The 14,671-nt window shown below is 38.7% G+C and overlaps 1 protein-coding gene across 1 annotated transcript; it reads left to right on the plus strand.

The window, feature by feature from the left end:
• The first annotated feature begins 726 nt into the window (after positions 1-726).
• Positions 727-14,386, plus strand: LOC148090002 (von Willebrand factor A domain-containing protein 7-like). The gene is made up of 18 exons (XM_087811236.1): positions 727-843; positions 1,521-1,705; positions 4,139-4,346; positions 4,406-4,491; positions 4,556-4,649; positions 6,075-6,203; positions 7,068-7,254; positions 8,401-8,570; positions 9,193-9,305; positions 9,452-9,568; positions 9,722-9,934; positions 10,003-10,138; positions 12,485-12,637; positions 12,695-12,787; positions 12,894-13,003; positions 13,097-13,264; positions 13,328-13,639; positions 13,820-14,386. The coding sequence occupies exons 2-18, from the start codon at positions 1,523-1,525 to the stop codon at positions 14,237-14,239; spliced, it is 2,892 nt and encodes a 963-aa protein (XP_087667362.1). The 5' UTR covers positions 727-843; positions 1,521-1,522; the 3' UTR covers positions 14,240-14,386.
• The last annotated feature ends 285 nt before the right edge of the window (positions 14,387-14,671 follow it).

Genomic DNA, 14,671 nt, shown 5'->3' on the forward strand with positions numbered 1-14,671 from the left:
AGTATATTATACTTTTCCTTTTTTTTAACTTCTAGTGTATTGTGAACCTCTCTTTTTGTGTTTGCATGTGTTGTTCTTATTGCATTTTGTTGTATTGTTTTATTGCTGTTGTCTTTATTTCTGTGTAGTGTGTTATTGTACATTTAGAAAATCAATAAAGGAATTAAAATGTTCTTTTTTTCTGGGGTTACTGTGTTTTTTACACAGAATTGAAGAGAAAAATCTTTGCTCAAAACATCTGTTAGGTTACAGAACAGAAAAAAGTAAGTTTTTAGATATCACCCAAAATGTGCAGTATATTGTACTTGTACTTGTCTTTACTTCTAGTGTATTGTGAAACTTCCCTTTTGTGTTTGTTTGTTTTGCTTTTATTATATTGATTTTTATTTCTCTTATTATTTGTCAGTTTATTTCTGTGTAATGTGTTATTGTACTTTTAGAAAATCCATAAATAAATAAAAAAAATACTAATACTATACTTTATACACTTGAAAAGTGCCTCAAAACATCAGTGACGTGACGAACAGAAAAATATTTGAAAGACAGAAAGAATAATTCATACAAAGACGTATGAAATAAATGTTCAATATCTTCTTGATCGAATATCATCCGTTGATGGATGGTTTCGCTCGTCAGGTCAACGCTTCGACGTTCTTCAAAAACATGAAAAAATAGAAGACGCTGAAGAATGTCTGGGTGTTGGTTCTGCCGTTCATCATCGCCACCTCTCGACGGGTGACGAAGCCTCCTGTGGTCACGGCTCCTCACCTCTTTGTTCCGAGCGTCTCGGAGATCATTCCAGGCTGGAACTCACCTGAGCGACAGCTGAGACGCCGACTCCAGGTAACTTCTCCATTTCAAACTTTTGATTTTTCTCACATCATTTCAAGTCAAAGTGACTCTGAGGTCAGAAGTCAGAACCGGTGCATGAGTCCCACATACTTGTAACAATGAGACGTGTACTTTTGAGTTGCATCGACGTAACTACATATACTACTTGTAATCCAGAAGTAGTTGAGGACTTGTATTCGTAAAATAATGACGACTAGATAAGTTTACATTTGCTTGAATCTGCTGTTTTCAATCACAGCGAGAAAAACCACGTGCACAGATTTGAACTTCTTAAACTGTAACCCGTAAAAATATATAGTCGCCATTTTTTCGGCCGCAAGTCCTCAATTACAGACATTTGCCACGTGTTTAATGTGTACAAATATATAGTTTCGTGTCTGTAGTACGGCCACAGATCACATTCTACGAGTTTGTGGAACAAATGCATCTATTTTTTATCAGTGATTGTGGTGCAAGAAACTCACACTTGAGATTATATATATATATTTTATATATAGTCAAGGTTTTCGTACGACGACGACTCTTCAACTACGCATGCTTCTGGATTACGAGTTTGAAAGTGTAGTTACGTCGATGCAACTTAGAAGTACGAGTACACGTGTCATTGTTACGGGTCTGTGGGACTCAAGCACCGGTTCTGACTTCATATACGAGCGTCTCCTCCACAGTCATGCTGCTGCTGCTGCTGCTGCTGCTCGCCCTGACCGGCCTCGCCCGTGGATTCCAGCCGCTCATCCCTCGCGACGGGAACTCCAGCACCCACCGGGACATCACGACCCGGGCCGTCCTCCTGAAGACGGCCGAGGTCTGTCGAGACATGGCGTCCGCCGAGGGACGAGACTTCAGCCTGACCGTGAGTCACGTCCACAGTCTGGAGAACCAACAGATCCAGGAATTCTTTTCTCGACGCTCTTCAATGAGAACGCAATAGTTACACCCCCCGAGGAGGTCACGCTTCTGCCATCGCTGGTCAAATCTGATTTTATCTGTAAAATAACTTCAAATGTTGAGGATGAGATTTTCAGAAAGTTGCAAAAAGTGAAAAATATATATATATTTATAAATGAACCAAAATAATGAACCAATGTTACTTATAATTTACGGACAAAATTTAAAATTTATTTTACGTTAGCGTTGCACATTTTTTTCAGAGTAGATTTAACTAAATTAAACACATTTACATAATTATGAAACAAATATGTAAAAATATATGAACTTGAAATTATCGTGAAGTCAACTTAAAATCATTTACAAACTTAGGTTAAAAAAAACACGTTTGTAAATGTGTTTCCTGATATTGTTCATGTGTTTCAAAGCTGCGATATTCGATTCCAGTTTTATTATTAATATGAATTATTTATAGAGTTTGTTAATTCATTACACAATTTTGTTCATTTGTTTCACAATTTTGTAATTTTTTAATGATGTTGTTAATTTGTTTTGATATTTTGTTCATTTGTTTCACAATTTAGTTCATTTGTTTCATGATTTTGTTCATTTGTTTCAATATTTAGTTCATTTGTTTCATGATTTTGTTCATTTGTTTCAATATTTAGTTCATTTGTTTCTTGATTTTGTTCATTTGTTTCAATATTTAGTTCATTTGTTTCATGATTTTGTTCATTTGTTTCAATATTTAGTTCATTTGTTTCATGATTTTGTTCATTTGTTTCAATATTTAGTTCATTTGTTTCATGATTTTGTTCATTTGTTTCAATATTTAGTTCATTTGTTTCATGATTTTGTTCATTTGTTTCAATATTTAGTTCATTTGTTTCATGATTTTGTTCATTTGTTTCAATATTTAGTTCATTTGTTTCATGATTTTGTTCATTTGTTTCAATATTTAGTTCATTTGTTCATGATTTTGTTCATTTGTTTCAATATTTAGTTCATTTGTTTCTTGATTTTGTTCATTTGTTTCAATATTTAGTTCATTTGTTTCATGATTTTGTTCATTTGTTTCAATATTTAGTTCATTTGTTTCATGATTTTGTTCATTTGTTTCAATATTTAGTTCATTTGTTTCATGATTTTGTTCATTTGTTTCAATATTTAGTTCATTTGTTTCATGATTTTGTTCATTTGTTTCAATATTTAGTTCATTTGTTTCTTGATTTTGTTCATTTGTTTCAATATTTAGTTCATTTGTTTCATGATTTTGTTCATTTGTTTCAATATTTAGTTCATTTGTTTCATGATTTTGTTCATTTGTTTCAATATTTAGTTCATTTGTTTCATGATTTTGTTCATTTGTTTCAATATTTAGTTCATTTGTTTCATGATTTTGTTCATTTGTTTCAATATTTAGTTCATTTGTTTCATGATTTTGTTCATTTGTTTCAATATTTAGTTCATTTGTTTCATGATTTTGTTCATTTGTTTCAATATTTAGTTCATTTGTTTCTTGATTTTGTTCATTTGTTTCAATATTTAGTTCATTTGTTTCATGATTTTGTTCATTTGTTTCAATATTTAGTTCATTTGTTTCATGATTTTGTTCATTTGTTTCAATATTTAGTTCATTTGTTTTACAATTTTGTAATTTATTTTATGGTTTTATTAATTTGTTTTAATATTTTGTTCATTTGTTTCACAATTTAGTTCATTTGTTTCATGATTTTGTTCATTTGTTTCAATATTTAGTTCATTTGTTTCATGATTTTGTTCATTTGTTTCAATATTTAGTTCATTTGTTTCATGATTTTGTTCATTTGTTTCAATATTTAGTTCATTTGTTTCATGATTTTGTTCATTTGTTTCAATATTTAGTTCATTTGTTTCTTGATTTTGTTCATTTGTTTCAATATTTAGTTCATTTGTTTCATGATTTTGTTCATTTGTTTCAATATTTAGTTCATTTGTTTCATGATTTTGTTCATTTGTTTCAATATTTAGTTCATTTGTTTCATGATTTTGTTCATTTGTTTCAATATTTAGTTCATTTGTTTCTTGATTTTGTTCATTTGTTTCAATATTTAGTTCATTTGTTTCATGATTTTGTTCATTTGTTTCAATATTTAGTTCATTTGTTTCATGATTTTGTTCATTTGTTTCAATATTTAGTTCATTTGTTTTACAATTTTCTAAATTTGTTTAGCAATTTTGTTATTTTTGGTTTCAAAATTTGCTTCAAATGTTCAAATGTCTCTGTTCACACCTGGTTCACGAGCCTGTTCTTTCTGTGGAGAAGATAGTTTTCAAGGCTAGGATAAAAGTTGTCACTGCTTTAAAGAACCTTCACACGTGGAGGAACTTCACGTTCATTCCATGTTTTCGGCTGCAGATCGACGACAGCCTCACGCCTGAGAAGGTCCAGGAGGCCTGTCTGTGGTCAGCCAACTCCTCGTCCCTCTCGTCCACCGTGATGTTCCACACGTCTCTGACCAGCATGGGCTTCAGCAACGCTCTGGTGGACCTGGTCTACGCCCAGAGCGAGGAGCACCACTTCGACGACGAGCGGATCCAGGGCGGTCGTGACGTCATCACGGCAGGTCAGAGATCCGGGACGTGGCTTCCGTTCGACTCTTGGTTCACCTCCCGGTGTCTTCAGGCGTGGCTGCTGTGAAGGCCAGCGTGAAGGAGGAGGACTTCGGAGCAGGACGTTGGACCCTCGGTGCCGTCTGTCACACCCTCCAGGTGAGATGAAGAGTTTCTTAAAAAAACCTTTTTCTGTCAACATACTTTTGATGTCGTCACAAAGGACTTCTACAGCCACAGTAACTGGGTGGAGCTGGGGAAGACCTCGCCCTTCAGCCATCTGATCCAACCCGACCAGCCTCTCGACACTGTGGCAGGTACGACTCTTGGACCAACAGAAATACTTTCCAAACACACATCTTTTGTGATTCATCGACCACCTGTCAGCACGGCCACGAACGTTCCTCAGAGTCCCACGAGTGGAGAACCTGCAACTGTGGGACCTGAAGACGTTTCATCTTCAGTTTTAAAGTCAATTTCATTGGTTTGTTTATTCAGTCAAACGCATGTATAGATTCTGTTCAACAATTTTCTTCCACAAACGTTCGTCAAGAAGATCCATGATACAACCATCGTGAAAATACTTAAAGACGCAATAGAATATAAAGGTATAGTATAGTATAGACACATATATTTTAAACAAAAACCAACAAAAGTCCACAATTTCAGAAATAAACAACAAGTACAATATCTCGCTAAATGTCCAAAACGTCAAAACAGCAAAGAAAGAACAGGAAAACCTGGAAACAACAAGAAAAAACAACAATCAAAACACTCGCTAGAAACAATAACTAAAAAACGAACAAACTAAGAAGGCAAAACACTAATCATGAGAAGAAAACGAAGACAACCAGGAAGAAACAAAGTCAACGACTGTGAAAGTCTTCGATCTGGACTCTGGTCTGGAGGCCGAGGATTGATGTGATGCAGGAGATTAAATGTCATTTTAATTTTGTTTCTTTTATTTTGGTCTTTAGAACTCACAAATAAAGTATATATTTACAAAAATGTATTAGTAAAGATCAAAGTACTAGTTTCTAATATTCCTCCACAACTATATGTATTTCTGGAAGCCACCTTGACCTTGAGACGACACGTGGGTGAAGGACCCAGTGAAGTTAAATAAACTAACAATGTCAGCAAAAGACTTCTAGAGCAACTTGGTCAAATATAATATATTCACATTTTCTGATCTAATCTCATGTGTAACAGTTTTGACTTCACATGGCATCAGAATCAATATTGTGAATAAAAAAAATCACTTTCTCATTGGACATTAATAAGGGTAGAGCAGGTTGGGCTGGTCTATAGAGGGCGCTGTGAAAATATTAATCAACATGCGTTCATCGCTTGTTTAGTTGACTTGGTGACGTGCACCGTTTTTTAAACTTTGATTCTCGCTCTACGAGTTTTTTATTCTACGATTATTTGTTATTTTCACTGTGTGTTTTAAGTGTGTAGAAAGTATCTGTGATGTTCTCGTGTAGAGGACACGTTGTTATTAGTTTTCCTTTAGATTTTAAATCATTAAGTTTATTCTTTATGATCTTTATTCGTATATTTAAAATTGGTTTCATTTGTATCTAAACAGAGAGCAAAATAAACATTATCATCCATCATTAGCTGTCAAAGTGTTGGGAAATGTACTGGAAAAGATCGTCCTCTAAATATTTCTCAGCAGCCATTGTGTTTTGTATCAAAGTGATCTTAAACTAATGTTATTTTTGTCATTGTTGCTGCAGGTCCTGATGTCCCGACGTGTAGGAACTGCTCGGCGAACGGTTGCGAAAACAACCTTCTGCCCGACTTACTTCAGCAGGAACTCATCACTTCTGGATACTTCAACCAATACTCCTCAGTCAAGCCTGCAGGTAACACGTCCGGACAGTGAAGAGACTCACACCTGTTCACTTTGATTATGTTTGTGTTTAATTCTGTTATTGTGAGATTAAAATTATTATATACGTATACGCCATACTTAAATATAATGCTAAAAGATAATCAAAATATTAAGTATAAATTACTCGCTTGATCTAAGAGCTTAAACGTTTGACTACACATTTACAATCAACATTCCAGACTGATTCACTGGTTCAAGACAAGCTTGGATCAGAATTAGATACGACACCGATAAGTTGAAACATCTGTTTATCTGCAAATCACACTTTAAATCGTGGATCAAAGAATGAAGCAAAACACACCCGGGAAAGGGGGGATAAAAGACGGAAGAGAAGATAACCCCCGTCCGAGAACAGTTGAATGATTATATTAGATAGCAGAAAACAAATCAGGATGTCTCTCTGCGGGGATCGTGACACAGGGAACTTGAAAAGGACCATTTGGCCGGAAAGAGAAGAAGGAAATTTGCCTTAAATATAGCGATGTTTCTACAGCTCGGGGCCTTTTCTCCCGGGACTATTGACCTGTACAGTCGCCGGGAGAAAGTGTTTCCGATCGATCGTAAAGCTTGTATTTTGTTTGACTTGAAGCGGCGAATAAACGACCCGTAACACACTCTGATTGTCCATCTTTCTCCACGAAGCGAAGTATAAGACCCGGGACGGACGTGACGTCGTGTTGGAGCGACGGAAGCGACTCCGTGTTTTGATCGTTTTATAACATAAGAACGTTTACAAAATTTACACTTCACACTCACAGAAATGAAACGATCGTTGAAATTGTATCATCTCAAAACAGGACACGCTTCCTTCCATAATACTTCGTTTAATTTGCAGGCAAATGCAGCCACGGAGGGTCGTTCGATAAGACCAGCGAACGAGACCCGGTTGGGGGTATAAGTAAGGATGATCTTGGATCTAGCCACGGTTCACTCCACCCCAAGGCAGCGGATCTGGCAGTGAATGCCACCGTAGAACTCCTGGAGGACATCCGACTGGCCGTGGGCGACAAGAAGTTTTTACAGTACGTGGTCAGAATAAATCTTGTTTTTGCTGTACTTGATTCCCCTCGGTAAAATCATTCAGAGATTTCCTGATGTTTCTTATCACATGTTTGCTGATGACATCCAGCTCTACTGCTCTGTTGATCCAACTGAGCTCCAGAGGCTGAACTTAGTCAATTGTTGCTAGAAATCAAACAATGAGTGAAAACACTTTGAAGCTAAATGTGGACAAAACTGAAACTCTGGTGATTGTTGATGATAAGATTCCAGGGTTGAGTCAGTACTTGAGTGACTTAAGTCAGTCTGTCAAACTGAGCCTGAGAAACCTGGGTGTTGTATTTGATAAAGACATGTCTCTTGTTCAACGCTGCAGAAAACTTTACTTCAACTGAGAAAAATCTCTAAACTTAGGAAAATTGTTATTACAACATGATCTGGATCTTATAATCCATGTGTTTGTGTCGTTCAAACCATTGTAACAGTTTATTTTGTTTCCAAACAAGAAGGATGTGTCTCGCCTGCAGTTCATACAAAACTCTGCAGCCAGAATTCTGAGCCGCTCTAGTAGAAGAACTCACATTTCTCCTTCAAACTCTTCACTGGCTGCTCTAGTAGAAGAACTCACATTTCTCCTTCAAACTCTTCACTGGCTGCTCTAGTAGAAGAACTCACATTTCTCCTTCAAACTCTTCACTGGCTGCTCTAGTAGAAGAACTCACATTTCTCCTTCAAACTCTTCACTGGCTGCCAGTTTCTTTCAGGATCATTTTAAAATTCTGGTTCTTACTTTCAGATCTATTCATGGTCAGGCTCCTCCTTCCATCAGTGATCTGATCCAGACTTACACCCCAGCTCGGGCTCTGAGGTCTGTGGATCAGAATCTACTGATGGTTCCTGAACTTCCGGACCAGAGGAGAGAAATCCTTCCAGACTGTTGCTCCTAAGCTTTGGAACCATCTTCCTCTCTATTTGTGCTTGATGGATCTACTGACTCCTTCAAGAAACATCTTAAGACATTTTTATTTGTTCAGGCTTTTCCTTGATTTGGAACTCCTATTGTGTTATCAGTGTTATCTTGACCTTTAAAATATATACTTTATTGAATATTGTTTTGATTGTTTAAGCGATTTGTGACCCTGGTTTGGAAACATTTTTTCTTCCTCCAGATTGGTGGGTCTGTCCCAGGCATCCGTGCTTTGTTTTGTCATCGACACCACCGGAAGCATGAGCGACGATATCGCTGAGGCCAAAAGAGTTTCCTTTGACATCATTGACAGTAAGAAAGGGACGCCACAGGAGCCTTCAGCCTACATCCTGGTCCCGTTCAACGACCCGGGTTGGTTTGAGTTCCACATTAAATTGTTGAAATGATCTCATATAGCTGTTGTTTTATTATATCTCTATTGAACACAGAGTAAACAGTGTTAGACTAAAATGATTACATACGTATACGCCACACTTTAATATAATGCTAAAAGATAATCAAAATATAAAGTATAAATTACTCACTTGATCTAAGAGCTTAAACGTTTGACTACACATTTACAATCAACATTCCACTCAGACTGATTCACTGGTTCAAGACAAGCTCGGATCAGGATTAGATACGACACCGGTAATTTAAAACATCTGTTTATCTGCAAATCACACCTTAAATCGTAGATCAAAGAACGAAGACACACCCGGAAAAGGGGGCTAAAAGACGGAAGAGAAAGTGACCACTGCCCCAGTAACATTTGAATGATTACATTACAAGAAAACAAATCAGGATGTCTCTCTGCGGGAATCGTGACACAGGGAACTTGAAAAGGACTATTTGGCCGGAAAGAGACGACCTCCCGGACGGGAAATTTGCCTTAAATATAGCGATGTTTCTACAGATCGGGACCTTTTCTCCTGAGGCTATTGACCTGTACAGTCGCCAGGAGAAAGTGTGTTGATTTGATTTTTTTTGACAGCGTTTGGACCACTTCTCATGACGACTGACGCCGACGCCTTCAAAGCCAACATCAATAAACTGTCTGCAAGTGGAGGCGGCGACATCCCAGAAATGTGTTTGTCCGGATTACAGGTGAACAATTATGCAACTCATGTGGTTAGAACACATTTTCCTGATTCCATTTGACATTAAAAAGTGATGACATTAGATTTTTGTTTCGTTATTATTGGAATTTGAAGTGTGAGATCTGCCGGTAAAATAACATTCTGTGGTTGTAGCTCGCCCTGACAGCAGCTCCTCCTTCCTCTGAGATTTTCGTGTTCACCGATGCTCCTGCTAAAGACGCTGATCTTAAAAGCACCATCACTGCCTTGATAGAGAGCTCTAAGTCTGTGGTGAGTTACGTCAGTTGCTTTATTTATTTTGCCATCACCCCGCCTTAAACTGACTCCATTTCTCAGACGAGCTATAGAATGGATGTCCAAAATCAGATATAACGTCACAAAAAAAAGAATGGCATTGTCCACATATATTTTTCCAAACTTTAGGTCACCTTCATGTTGACGGACGTGCTCGCAACCCGCCGCCGCCGCCGCCGACGCAGGGAAGGGCCCGGGGCGACCCCACGTTCAATGGGTCAAGCAGATGCCCAACTCTACCGTGACCTGGCCCAAGCGTCAGGTGGTATAACCATTGAAGTCACGAAGGCTGAGCTTCCATCTGCCACCAGCGTGATAGAGGACTCTTCAGCCAGTGCAGTGGTAGGTCCAGACAAAAAACACCATAGACAACAGTTGTAAACAAAAATAAAAATTCACGTCTCTCTCAGGTGACAGTTTTCCAGGTGGCGAAGAATCCTGGGAGTCCAGACAGTTTCAAGTTCACCGTTGATGGGTCACTCCAGAACATGACCGTCTACGTCACAGGAACTGAATCCCTGACCTTTAACATAAGCAGTCCATCAGGTGTTTTTTTTGTTATTTTCCTGGTTCTGAAACTATCCAAAGTCATATCATATCTCAGCAGCAATGGCCTGCCTTGAGATGGGAGCTCCTCAGCATGTCCTGGGTCTGGCCCAGCAGTGTACCTCCAGTGGAAAATACGCCTTTGGCCCTAATATTAGTGATGCACAATATAACACATGTCAACCGATATCAATAACAGATATGTCCGTATTTGTGTCAATCCCGACTAAGTGCAGGATGCAATGACAAAAAACTTTAATTAATATTTTAGTAGCTCTGGCCTAAAATAAACTTCCAAAGTTATAATATTTCATGGCAGACAATGTATATTTATTTTTTTGCTGTGCATAACCATGACAGGTATAGAAATGGATACCATAGAGGGCAGGGAGGGACACATCCAAGAAGAAGCAAAAGCTTTAAAGGGTGTGTTGCGGGGTTTGCCAAATATGTCGATCGCGATCTACCGGTCGATCGCGATCTGTTACGAGTAGGTCGCGTGATTTAATAAAATATGATAGAAGAAATTTAGTTTGATTGACATGCACAGCAGCCACTCTGAGTTCCCGCCTTTTCCAGTGAATGCGCGGCAAAGTTAATATAAATCAAGAATAAAAAGAGCAAAACGTGCGACAGTCATTTTATGCAATTCAGCAAAACGATATAGAATTTTATCTCACGAATATAATAAGAATACGCTTAAAGTTACTGATCAACACTTTTATTCTCGATAAACTTCATCTGAAGATTTTTTTAAATGTAAATAATCCACTGGTCGCCTCTGTAAATGCAGTTTTCTTGTTAATAAGCGTGTATGCAAAATATAAACATTTACACCGACTGAACTCATTTATAATAGTGTGATTCATGTCAGACATGTTTAAAATTAACAAATATAAACTGTTAGTTTGAATTCATGTTTTGATTTGTTTTTGTTTTTTTCATGTTCACAGAAATGGAGAAATTTAAGTCTCGTGCTTCATTTAAATATGATCGACATATTGAAATGGAGGCATGGAAAGGGATGAACCCGTCTGAATTCTTTGTTGATGAACAAAGGAAAAGGGCTTGAATTCGTGTCACACAGAGATTCTTACACATGAATATTCTTTGTGCAACATTTTGGTTTGAATTAATGACCATTTTTAGTTGGAAATCAGTGCAACTCTGAGTACATATGAGTCTGAACTTGTCTGCAGTGGAGGATGAGATTTAACACAGGCTGACACTGAGCTGAAGACCAGGTCTCATGGATCTCATGGATCTCATGGATCTCATGGATCTCGTGGATCTCATGGATCTCATGGATCTCATGGACATTTTTGGTTCAAGTTACTCTCAGAGGAAAAGTATCTTCTTATGAGGAAATAAGCTCCTCACGGACTGCACTATTTGACTCTAGTTATTTATGTAAGTCAGCATTTCTATGAAGATGATTAAATCACACAAATCCTTCCATGACTGATTATCAGTCCATTCACTTCATTCAATCATCTGAGTAAAGTTTGTTCTTACTTACATTGAGCAAATTTGATGAAGGTAGATCTTTTGAACTTAATCATTTAAAAAGGAACTCGCAAACCGAAAAAAGTGTGACACCCCTGGTGTATCGGGTAAAGGGTGTAGTGTTGGATCGGACTCGAGAGACCCGGATGCGAGTTCCGGGAGTAAGATCAGAAAGACTTAAGAACTCAGGAAGCTGACAACGTTAGAAGTCAATCAATAATCTTAGAGCAATCCAGTTAAAAACGAGGGAGCCAAACCTAGGTCAGGAGACAAAGAACTCTGGCAGATTTTTAACAGCTTAAGTCTTTTCACTGTCCTTTGCAAAGCTGACATCCTTGCATCATACATAACATCTAACATGTGGGGCACTTCTTAAGTGTGATCTTTCTCTCTAGCTTTTCTTCATTAAGTAACACTTTCAGGAATCTTTTGGCTTAGCTCTTTCGTTGAAAGACACACAAGTCCATAGCTCTGAAGATGCTGAACTGAACCTACCGGATTTTCTGCAACTCCGTCCGTTGTGATGAATCAACAATTTCTTTCAAACCGATGATGTCATCGCCACACATCTTGCATTCTTCCGCTTGAGTTTCCTGGAACCCTGTGACACAATATTCTGCTCTTTTTCCATGGTAATGAACGGCAAGTGTGTGTGTCCAAGTTGCAGTGGACTGGTCACTGTCAGAGATTTGTCCAGTTGAAATGAAGGGCATTCCATAAGTATTAATAATAATATTCTATCGTCTTCTGCGACAGCGACAATTACTTAGTTTCCTAAATGAAAGCAGATGTTGATAAAGTCATAATTTTAAATGATGGTTGCATGTTTGGCTTTTTTAGGTGAAACTCAGACTTCGAGTGGGTCCAGTGGTTCACTAGCATCAATGACCAAAGCAGGAAACTTGCGGCGTTTAAGCCTCAATCACAACAACCAGACAGGATTATGGGAAATCTACGTAAACTCCAATGACCCCTACTCCGTTAAAGTTACAGGTACGCCAACCGATTTAGTCCTCTTGAATACTATTTAAGCTTATGTTGTCGGTTCAGGTCAAAGCTCAGTAAACTTCATCTTTAACCTGGTGGAGGCTCATGAAGGAGCCCATGGAGACTTCAGTCTGAAGGAAGGACGACCTTTTGAAGGTCAGAAGTTTGATTGGCATCACTTACACCTTGTTGTGGAAATGACATGCTTGTTTTCAGTGTCTTTCCATTTCTTCACCATAACTTTGTTCTTTCCATGCTTAAGGAGGGAATGTCAGCCTTATGATCACCGTGACAGGAAGTGACAAGGTTAAGGTGACGAAGGCATCACTGTATGACAGCTCCGGACCAACACAAGTCAACGGAAGTCTTGAGGTAAGTCACACTTTCACAGACTATCGAGGGAGTAACATCCAGGTGTTACATAAGGCAGAAAAGCACTTGAATGACGTGTATCTCACTTCAAAGTCATTAGGGCGGAGCACCTTCCTAGCAAAGTTCAACAACATCCCAGCAGGACAGTTTGTGGTCCTTCTAAATGGGGAAGAAAGCAGCAGCTCCTTAACAAGGGCAGCAGTAAGCACCTTCCAGAGACAAGCTTCAACACAGATGAAGACGTCCAGCATCTCTGTCACTGTGAGTTCACCTTAAGTCAACCGTAAAACCTTATATTCTCAGTTTACACAGTCATTTCTTTAGGCCACCTTGAACAACACCAACATCGAACCAGGATCCAGCATCTCTGTCCCTTTCACGGTTTCCACCATGTCCAACGGCGTGGTCAACGAATCTGCGACCGGGACGTTCACAGTTCGATCCAGCAACGACCGCAGCTTCACTTCTACTTCACCGACCTCTGTCACCATTGGAAGTGGAGGGAAAGCCAGCGGCACCGTAACCTTAACAGTACCGTCCAGTGCTGCATCAGGGTCGGACGTGACTCTGACGATCGAGGCAGAGAAAGCGGACGATATAAACTATTCTGTGTTGCGGTTTTCGGTCAATGCCAAGGTAAGGAAAGTCAATTATTGTATAGTTTGAAAGGTATTCAGAACTTAAACTGGTTCATGAAAGTATCTTGTGTTAAGGTATATCAAGTATCCATTGTTTTCTTAATCTAGATTTTTGAGGTGACCTTTCCTGATGAGAGAATTTGCTCAAATCTGTTCTCTGTAATCTCTTTGTCTACAGGTGACCGACGTTAACCGGCCCGTATGCAACGTGGTCAGCTCGGACAAATGCTCCAACCTCCCATGTTCTTCATCACAGTGGGAATTTGTTGCCAATATCACAGATGGCATCAACGGAACCGGCATTGAGAGCGTCACACTCCGCCAAGGCAACGGGACACTCAACATCAGCACAGTCTCCGGGGCAGGAGGCGAGAACATAACCCTGGTCACCTATACCGCCTCCTGCTGTTCACCCACTGTGGAGTTGGTGGCTGTGGATAAAGTGGGTAATGTGGGCACTTGTGTGGGTCAACCTCGAGCCTTGACCACTGCTGCCCCTTCCACAGCCCCTGCAAACACAACTTCTTCAGCTGAGAACAACTTGAGTATGAAATACTTTCTGTGGGGCAGTTTGGTGGTTTCACTGCTTCTCAAGTAAAAGATATTACAATAGTTGAATCAAACGAATGTCAGTCAATAAAATGGAAAATATCTGTTGGTAAGAGAACAACAATGTGTTCAAGTCATGTACATGAAGCTACTGATTCCTTGTCCATTAAAACCAAACTGTAACATTTGTTAACAAGTGTCAACCTTTTGCCACAATACATTTTCGAAAATGAAAATTAGATATTTTCCAGTGAGTTCCGTTTGTGAGGTCATCAAATTCTTTAGTTGCTTAAGTGACTTTGTCTTCTTGATCCTCGGTGACTTGGACACGGCTTGAAGTTTGTGAAGGAAGAATAAATTGATCAGTTTAATAATAAAAATATCAGACAAACAGACGAGCGATACGGAGCAACGGGGGTGTCGAAAGGAAAAACGAAAAGAGGGATAAAAACCAGACACACCAAGCTACGGAGCGCACTTG

The sequence above is a fragment of the Callionymus lyra genome, chromosome 1, assembly GCF_982586985.1.
Source record: "Callionymus lyra chromosome 1, fCalLyr1.hap1.1, whole genome shotgun sequence".
NCBI classification, from domain to species: Eukaryota; Metazoa; Chordata; class Actinopteri; order Syngnathiformes; family Callionymidae; genus Callionymus; species Callionymus lyra.